This window comes from Diprion similis, chromosome 3, assembly GCF_021155765.1.
Source record: "Diprion similis isolate iyDipSimi1 chromosome 3, iyDipSimi1.1, whole genome shotgun sequence".
In the NCBI taxonomy this organism is placed as follows: domain Eukaryota; kingdom Metazoa; phylum Arthropoda; class Insecta; order Hymenoptera; family Diprionidae; genus Diprion; species Diprion similis.
The window spans coordinates 8,165,312-8,175,764 of record NC_060107.1 but is presented as its reverse complement, the minus strand read 5'-3'; the positions used below and the strand labels follow the sequence as shown (position 1 = coordinate 8,175,764).

General features: G+C 35.6%; 1 protein-coding gene across 2 annotated transcripts; it reads left to right on the top strand.

Annotated features, from left to right (window-relative positions):
* The first annotated feature begins 1,043 nt into the window (after positions 1-1,043).
* On the top strand, positions 1,044-9,832 carry LOC124404089 (inositol polyphosphate 5-phosphatase E). Of its 2 annotated transcripts, none has more exons than XM_046877948.1 (6): positions 1,044-1,869; positions 5,477-5,789; positions 5,878-6,437; positions 6,556-7,021; positions 7,319-7,415; positions 9,431-9,832. In XM_046877948.1, the coding sequence occupies exons 1-6, from the start codon at positions 1,386-1,388 to the stop codon at positions 9,455-9,457; spliced, it is 1,947 nt and encodes a 648-aa protein (XP_046733904.1). In that variant the 5' UTR covers positions 1,044-1,385; the 3' UTR covers positions 9,458-9,832. The 2 variants fall into 2 exon arrangements, with proteins under 2 accessions (XP_046733904.1, XP_046733903.1); XM_046877947.1 differs by lacking the exon at positions 1,044-1,869 and adding an exon at positions 3,281-4,481.
* The last annotated feature ends 621 nt before the right edge of the window (positions 9,833-10,453 follow it).

Below are 10,453 nucleotides of genomic sequence, written 5' to 3'. Positions count from 1 at the left end.
ATTAAAGTATTATACAATTTCGATGTTAAATTTTACAGTACGCTCGTTGGAATTTTCTTCATATACAACAATGTGTGTTAAATTAAACGAACGATTCAATTATCTCAATACAAATGTGCAAATACAATTCTCGAATACATACTGCGTTAAAGAAACAGTAATATACTGTGTTAGTACAGTTGTGATATTACAGTAACCACCCCATTAATAACAGTTGTTTCAGAAAAGCTTTGATGTACTTTTTTGTACATTTCATGTCTTCCACTGGAGCTGTAGGTTACACGTAATAAAGATTTGCTCTTTTTCCACATTAACTCTCGATTGAGTAATAAACAATACTTCTTCGTCATCGCGATCACCTCGTGTGAATTCCTACGACAATCTTGCTTCGGTTAATTCGAAGATTTGTTTATCGATGAACTACGAAACTACGATTATTACACTCATTTTTATTTCTCTTCTTTTCCATATACGACGTACTACGTCTTACGCCCTGGCCGTACGAAAATGCAACCCGTATTGCACCACTGCTGTACCGTCATCGGGGAGACCTATGTTTTCGATGAAATTATACAATTCATGTGAAATTTTTTTATCAATACCTCAATCATGATACACGAATGACTCCACATTCGAATTAAAAAATTGAACACCACCTCGAGATTTGTATCGATCTAAATGTTTCCTCCAGGTGAAAGAATATTTAATTAAGGAAAATGTATTCATTAGAATACAACTGGCGGGGCGATTTCAAGTTCTTTGAAAATTATTGCCGAAGTGATTATCGATGGGCTCTTTCGCTCTTGGCTACATGACTGTTCATTAATAATAACTAGGATAACTACTATGCGCATGTTATGAAAGCGTGAACTATACCTATATTACGCCACTGCGTTATTATTACACCACAGAAACGCGGGAGAAATACTCGCTTCGAAGATGAGATACAGGGAAATGTCATCGGGTATCGACTAGTCAGAGTATTGTCATGATAACATCAATGTCGATGAAGTTAATCACTAGTTTCAGGTTATTCGGTAATCTCAGGAACGATGTTCTTTTGTTGCTCTTCTTTTCAAAATGAGCGATTGTTTGGCGTTCGAATGACAGCGTCGTCTGCTAGTTTGACAACTGCGCGCGGGCGATGCGCAGTGGTATGGAAACATGGCACCCGAAGAAACGTCAATTTCATGGTCATGGATACGGAAATGAGTAAAATGTCAATGACAGTAAGGGGCTTCGGTGGTGAATATGGATTCACCGAGTACAAAGGAGCCGGAGGTCTACACGAAGCCTAAAAAATGGATGTCACGGTCAGAGTCTGTTGAAAATCAAGCCGATTAAACACCTCACACAGCCACATATACACAACGCTACTGTATATTATGGATCGTTCGGATGCTCACGACGCGCAGTCGAATCAGCCGAGCATCGGTACAGAAATATCGCCGAAATCTAAGCAGAAGAAAAAATCACTATGCCGAATGTTGATGAACAAGAAGACGAGGGTCGGGTGCCTGGAGGTTTCTTACAGGGACAAAGGCGGCGAAGGCGATTCTAACAAGAACTCAAAGACCGAGCTATCGCATCACGGTTCTCATACAAGTACCAAGTTGTCCTTGTGCTGCGCTATGACAGAGCGCAGTAGAACACCGCCGCAGAGTTTAACCGTCAGTCGATTGTCTCCAGCCACGCTCAGCTGCGCCTCCGTCAAGTCGGAACTCGCTTATACAGCTGCAAATTGCCAGGTCGAGGCCTTTGTAGAGAAATCCAAAACTTCGCCAGCCACCGCCACTCCAAACCCAAATCACAACGGACATCTACCGCATAAAAACGGAGCATGCACGGCCAAGGAATCGTACGGCGATGGTAAATCATCAATCATTTCCCAGTCGGGCCTGTTATCTGCACGATAGTCTGTAGCATACCTTTGAACCGATATGCAATAGTTTATCACGCAACCTTGGTTTGCACAATCTTCTATCCTTAGCTTGTGGTGATGTTGGTTACTTGACCTCTAATTCTCACCACCGCTTTACAGTAAAATTGCAACATTTTCTCAGTTTGAAAAGCTTACTCAGAGTTCGTATGCGCAGGGAAAACCTAAAAAACTGGGAAAACTCAGGGAATATCTTACAGCAGGAAAAAGTCGGGGAATTGCGAAAATAAGACTGTAATTTTCAATCTGTCAAAAAAATAAACTTGTTCTTATACCAAATACTATCGGTCTTGAGAAAAGAAAATTGTCGTCAAAATTTTGTTCATTGCACCGCTTCATACATTCTATGTACCTTCTTGCATTTTTTGCTTATGGAAAATCACAGACTTTTTCTTGTAAATTTATAGTCAGATAGTAAGATATTTAGTAGATAATACTCAAGATATTAGTATTAATTTGAAAAAAATTGTCATTATTCAGCGGTATATTTCTTGAAAGGTTACTGGAAAAATGCTGTTTTCAGGCTGGAATACATGAAAAAGTCGGGGAAATTCAGATGTCAATAAGCGTACGAACCCTTTCACTTAATTTCCATCTCTGTGCTCTGTTATTTTTAAAACTACCTTTTCCTTTATAATGTTGTAGTTTTACCTGTTACTCATATGTGTGTAATGTTACGATAAATTATGTCGACACTTTTACTCAGATATAAAAGCCTTGTGACATATCTGCCACGGATCTATGCAGTATTTCCAATTACGTTTACAAAAGAGTGAAACCTTTTGTTAATAACCGGATATTCGATCCCTTAGATATTAGTATTCAATATGAAATAACAAATACATACAGAAATGCAAAGAAAAAGAAACTAGTTGTAAACAACGAAAAAAAAATCGGCAAACGTGCCTACGTAATATTTGGCAAAGTATGTTCTTGAAATTTACCCAAAAAATTAGTATTACTTTATTTTTCATTATAATATATTAGATTGAAAATGGAGCTAAATGAATTAAATGAAAACATAAATAATATTACAATTAGCACTCGCCAATTAGCAAATATCGGGCAAACTAAAACAGATCATTTGAGTGGAAATTTATGTGATAATGAAAGAAATGAGAACTGATGATACATTAAATAAAGTGACTAGTAAAATTTTAACGAACGAAAAAATGTTTCGAATAAGGAGAGAAACCATCCAGTCAATATGTGGCCTAATAGATGAATGCATTAGACATACCTTAGATAGAATGTCCGCTGATAGGTCCCCTCTTCTGCACTCAGAAGGGGGAGTGGTTTAATACGCCTATATACAGTTATACAACCGGGTGAAGTGTGGATGTGTTGGGTACATCCATGCATCAAGCTGGCCTGTTCAGTATTGAGCCTCCGTGCTGGGTTAGTGTGAAGCTACCTTCTTTGGGGAGTGGATATCTTTTGTGGAGAGCAGAGCAGTGTGGAAAACCTGAGTATAGTGAATTGCGTTTAATAGGTGAATGTGTCAAGATGTCTAACTCGAATAAAGTATGTAGAAAGGAATCATTCCTAGACAGATTTACTGGATTATTTAAAAAGAAAAAAAAGCATAAATCTGCCAGCCGGTCCCCGAGTCAAGACCAAACAAACAGCGACGCATTGGGAGAGGGTCGTTACATACAGGGAACGTCTAACAGTTCGGAGCTTGAAGATGAGAAAAAAAAGGTGATTACCTATGCAGCAACAAGTAGTAGTGAAACGTCAAGCTTGTCTTCTGGTATTGATCCATCTAATGTGTTTGCTGCCTCCTCAAACAGTGAAAGAAATAATAAGCCGGCTACACATCTGGCTAGTACAAGTCGAGTGAATGGTACAGCAGACGGGGAAGATTCGAATCAGAGTAACAAGAAGGAGACGAGTTCATACTCTAGATCTAATGTTTCAAAATTTAAAAATGCGTCGAAAAATAATTCTTTCGAAGAATCCAGGCTTGTCGATGCCATTAATAATGATTCACGGATTACAAAATTGGTTATCAACAATACTGCTAGCAAAATATTAATCAATCACCTTGATGACACCTCGAAAGATAACTATTCCAATACTGCATCTGATGAGACGAAAGAATTAAAGAATGAAAAAGTATCGTCTGAAATTATGAAAAGAAAATGGTTCAATAATGAGAATGTTGATGTCGTAACGCAACAAAGTCAAGTTGCGATAAAGTCGGAAAAACTGGAGAGGAAGGAAGAAGAAACCTCGCAAATTGAAACTGAAATGCAACAATTAAATATAAACGACGTTACTGCTCTCCCAGAACCTTCACTCCCGAAAGAAAAATTGATTCAAATGAAATTACACGACGGGGAATTCCTCAAAGACGAAACGATTTCACTAATTGAAGTAGAAAAAGATACTCGAGCTCCAGAAAACTATTATTTCACAACTGGGAAATATGCGTCATACTTTCTTTTAGCAATAGAAAGACAGTATTACGATCCTTCCCAAGTGTATAGTATGGTTCGTTATCACAACGATGAAGATTCGGATGATTCTGATTGGGAAGGTTCTGAATTTTTGAGATTTACAATTATACTTACAATCGAAATTTTGCACTGCTTGTGAACAGCGTTCAATGAAGGAGGGAGACTTATTTGTCAGGCCAGAAGTTAGAAAAGATAGAAAGGATTTGACCATGATTTCAACTCTCCAAGTCATAATAGCCAGCAAGAAGATTTGACCTTGACCATAGCTTGCACTAGGAATAGCTTCGCTGTAGCCCCACCCTTTTTTAATCGAGGTACTTAATTTCCAAAGGTCAAGGACAATGTTCTTTTCAAAGAACCATAGTTGTGATGTTACAAATCATTCTCTCGTAAAACGGAACTGAAGTAGAAGTTTTGCAAGTTTTATAAATAAATTACTTAGTCACATTTTATTATATTCATGACAATCACTTTATATGCAATAACTGATATCAAGTTTTACGCACTCCGACGCATGTTTATTTCACAATACATGCCCCTGTACAGTTTTCCATAATTCCGAGTGATTGTGAAACTTAATTCCTTTCAATTGCTTTCAATTTTCTCCTATTACCCATGACCGCATGCTAGGTAATCATTCTAACAGCGTACAACATGTTAGTCATCGGCCTAGAAATAAGAATAGGTGTATATTTATCTCTGGCGTACGCAAGTTTTTTTTCCAATACCTTCACGCAAGATGCTACGTAGGATCATAACTTACACTGACGTCAATGTAACCAGTTTTTTTTAACGTTTATTATGATAATCAGGAATGCGATTGTGATTTCAGAAGTCGAATATCCACACCACAGCACAAGCTATACACTCTTTGTTTTTCTTTTGCTTTCGTCTTTCATATTTTTCAACTACCTAAAACCAGAGTTACGCTGTAGTTGCACCATAGCTGCTTCATTGTTCGATTTAAAATGATAGTTCAATGCTTGTTATCGATCGATATCTATATGTAAATACCACTTGCAGTTCCTCGTTACACTTTAACGAATAATCAATGTTTTCAACAAAAAAAAAATAGGTGGAAATTCGTCACCCGAACCAACTTCTCCCAACATACAAGGAAGTATGAGACGCCGTTTGTTACATCGACGATCAGCTGATAACTTAATAGTAAACTCGCCAACAAATTCCATGAGGCACTCTAGCCCAGAATCAGTAAAAAGTGCTCCGATACAACTCAAGCCCAGATCAACATCACACGATACATTGTCAAAGAGGAAAGATAAACAAGGAAATCAAGCAGATGGAGTTTCTATGGACAGTCTTGCAAAGCAGTCATTACTTGCTGCCCAAGTTCTCAATCTTATACCAACTCAGAAAGCCAGAGACAGGTATATGTTTGAAAAAAAATTGATTGTTAATAATTTTTGCACGTGTATTGGAAGTATTAACTCAAACGTTTTTTATTTAAATTTTCAGAAACTTTCTTCACGGGCGAGTCGCAGCTAATTCTTTATTAGGTCCAGTGGAATTGGAAAAGGTTCTTCCAAACAGGGAGATAAAAATATTCGTTGGTACCTGGAACATGAATGGGCAATCTCCACCTAAAGAACTCAATGACTTTATGTTACCATCCTGTATGGAAACGATTCCTGATATGCTGGCTATCGGAACACAAGAATCCTGTTCTGAACGGACCGAGTGGGAGGCAGCTTTGCAAGAAACTCTGGGTCCCTCGCACGTTTTGCTAACAAGTACCGGACTTGGAACGTTACATTTGGCATTGTTTGTAAGAAGAGATCTTATATGGTTCTGCTCCGTTCCGGAGGACTCTTACTTTTCAACCAGACCAGGCACTGCTTTCAGAACTAAGGGAGCTGTGGCTTTGGCCATAATGCTATTTGGAACGAGCTTTTTATTTGTTACTGCTCACTTGACGGCGCACCAAGACAAAGTCAAAGAAAGAATAAACGATATTAAAAGAATTGTAAGAAATTTGGATCTGCCAAAAGATTTACCGACAAGAAAACACAGCAAAGGTAGGTCGAAAGTGTTTGAAAGTATCCTTATTAATATATTTATCAGTCCTTTTGTAATTCATTTCTGTTATCAATTTTCGATTCGTATAAAATATGATTGATGATATAACTATTACAGATGTGACGCAAAATTTCGATTGCGTTTTCTGGTGCGGGGATTTAAACTTTCGTTTGGCTCAACCACGAGAAGAAGTAATTCAATGGATCACAGACACCCGATTCCCACAAGAAACGCCAATAGATTTACACGCCGATCAATTGTGTACAATTTTGAAAGAAGGGTCAGTTCTTCGAGGTTTTAAAGAAGGTGGGATAATGTTTCCGCCGACATTTAAATATGATCCAGGAACTCAGAACTTTGATTCGAGCAGCAAGCAACGCATTCCTGCCTACACAGACAGAATTCTTTTCAAAGGAAAAGACCACAGTCGAGACTACGTACAAAGAGTTAACGAGAGCACAAATTCGTACAAAGATGGTATCTTAGAATGTCTAATATACGATTCTGTACCCAGTATTTGCACATCTGATCACAAACCTGTTTGGGGAGTTTTTAAGACTATACTTCGACCAGGAATAGACACGTGAGTACAGTTACCTTTACATTTTGTATTCTAAACATCGATGTTTTGTTACGCCATATAGTCCTCACGTTTTGGAGGTGTGATTTGAATATAGATGGCCCCTTTAGTAACTTGCTCTCATGTTCATCCAAGCACACCAAATCTGTAAATCAAATTTAACAATCATCTTTACATCGTTGCTCTAGCTTCAAAGTGTCTGCAGAATTACACCACAAATAAGAATTAACAACTTCATCATCAGTGTAGCAATGTAATTGAGATACTAATAATCATCCGTATTATATCTATTTCTTCTAGTATTCCGTTGGCAGCTGGATTGTTTAACCGAGAGATTTATTTGGAAGGCATAAAGAGGCGAGCAGCTGCTATGGATGATTCCCCCGGAACATCAAGGGTTTGTTCAATTCAATGATAAACTAATTTCAGGTTTTACCACTAGGATGAACCAAGGAACAATAAGGGAGTAATGAAATATTCTTTAGAGATATGTTAAGAATATATCTTCTGCTTATTGGAGGACGGAAAAAGTCAACATTTTTATTTTAATTCTTCGGATACATTTCATTAGTCAATTGCTCGATGAATCTTAAAAGGGAGTTTGGGCTTTGTAAGATAAGCTGTTACCGAATACACGTATTATTTTATCTATACATTGTTCGACAGTGTCACAGCTTTGTCTTGCATCTATTTTTCTAATTTATTTAACACGGGTAAGGAACATCTAGTCAATTTACAATTAATAAATTGTAATCTTGTTTTGAATAATCAGTATTTTTCGAAGGTATTATTCGGCCACGTTTGCACTTGAGCAAATCTGTCATAAACATAGTGTGACGTGTTCAAGTCGAAATGTTTTAGTTTTCTGAGGGAATTTTGTAGTACCTCATTATTTTTTTTTAATCCGTACGTAATTTTCTTATTACATTATACTATGTCTTGGTTCTCTAGATATACCACACGGGTGATTTACTCCTAATAGCCTTTTACAGCTAAGAAATTTATTTATTTGATTTTTGAAATTTGACTGCACTAATTGACAATGGCGCAAATTGATTACTAACCATGATATTAAAGTTTAAATGAATCTCGTCGATGATTATTCATTCCTCGGACATTAGTTCCAAAACTGAATGGAGTGAAACAGAGAGTATCGATATTTAATTAAAATATACTGTTCACGTACGAACTGCGCAAAGACAAACGATAAGACAAAGTGCTCGTACTACTGCTGAATTTCATTATATACACGTATAAATACATATTCTAATACTGGAAGGATAAGTTCCTATCTCTTAAGTTACCTCAAAATAGAAATTATCGACCCAAACAGCTGCATAAACGTGCAGAATTTTATCACAGCTAAAATATTTAATGCACATATGTGCAAATGACAACGGAGAAATATTCTCAACAATTTGTATGAAAAGTATAAATTTTCCGTTATTCCAAACCAGGTGACTATTTTTCTGGAAAAAAAATGTCATAGATTCTCTAATCTTAGAAACCTGAGCAAAGATTTTGATTCCTTGCTAAAAAATTATAGAATCCCTGTTTCTAGTCGTAACTTAAACCATTGACATGAATAAACTTTTGGTTTCCTAATAGATTATATAATAATAAATGGCATAATAGATATAAATACACCATTGCAGACTAATATATTTTCAGTCTTTTGTAGTAGGAGCACGTATATCAAATAATTACGAACATTACCCATGTGATAGAGAAACTAGTCCGTAGCATAAATGTTAGTATTTCTTCTTCACATTGATAATGGCTCTGAATCATTTGATTTTACTTGACTCACTAAAAAATACTTCACCTATTATATATTTTGATATTTAATACGTTACATTAAGTCCATAGGAAGTTTTGCTGATTGTGATATGAAATTGATAAAATTGGCAGTGCTCTCGACCAATATACAGGGCCAATGTTTTCCTTTCATTTGCACTTTTTTTACAGTAAAAATAAGTCTTGATCTTAGTAGTAATTGTAATGTTAGTATAAAGATATAAAAGTTAGAAACATCTATAGACAATGTAAAGTGCCCAGACAACTTTCTACCCTGTAAGCATATAGTTTAATAACTAACAACACTCCCAGATTTTTACCAGGCGCACCATTTTAGTCCTCGATCTAAGATCGCTAAATTATTTATCTTTACTACATGGTATATTAAATATAATTATTTATACACACGTAACCGCAGCTTGTTTTATAAAGAGTAATAGAAATCTTGAAAATTTACATATTATCAAGATATTCGAGTGAAAATTTATTTGAGTCTTGCATTCAGCAACGATAAATTGACTTTGTCCTACTCTTTAGGCAGCAAACTATAAATGCATGTCTTGTGTACATAAGCACTTATACGTTGCAATTCCTCATGTTATTCCTGCTTTACAGAAGAATTCAAGAAAGACAACCCCGTAGACGTTAGGCATACACAATTACCGATGAATCAACCACTACATTATGATGAACTTTGCATTGTTCCTTCACAATTATACATATAATTACTAACTCTTTACGTGAATTCGTCTTATCGCGCAATTTCTAAATTTCTGATTCTCGGGACCAGATAACGTTATGGCGAGATATTATTTCCGATGTCCCATTATTCTACTTCTTTAACGTTTTTAAATAAGATATTAGATATAAAAAGTAGTTCAACCATACAAATTTTGTCATAATAGTTTTACTTGAGTTCAATACAATTCAAAATAATGGAATACTAATTTATTCACTGGATGTTACATGAATTTGTTTTTGCCTTAATTTAATCACTGAACTTTGGAATCTCAAATACATATACATAAAATAAAAAATACAAATACATAAAAGAAATCATTATGAAACATCTGAGTATTGAGAACATATCATACTACATTATATGCAACTAATAAAGAAATAAATGATTTTAATTCCTTGTCTAGCTGATATGAATTTTTTTATTTTTAATTCGGATTCATTAGCAGTGGAAATATTATAGCTGGAATTATTTTTTCACTAAAATTCATCGAACATCCTGTGATGAAAAGTACTTCCATGTCCATAGCATGTGATCGATGAATGACAATGTTTCATATAATAGACATTATATGTAAAAATACATACTCGCACGTGTGTATGATTAAAACCCATACTTGAGAATCTAGTCAGGAAAGAAAACAAGCAATAGCAAGTATACTAACCTTAGGAATTCAATACTTATCTCAATCTATCAAAAAAAGGTTACAATTGTTTTTTTTCTTTATTCAGTACGTTGTGAGAGAGCTAACTAATATTTGTTAATTTTTTTTCTAAATATCGTCGACTGATTGAGATTATGTTGAATGATATTAATGTTGGTTCTTAGCTATTTATACAAATAGAAAATAGACTGTACGCAGATGAAGTAATCATTGACATGAGAATTTTTCATTTACA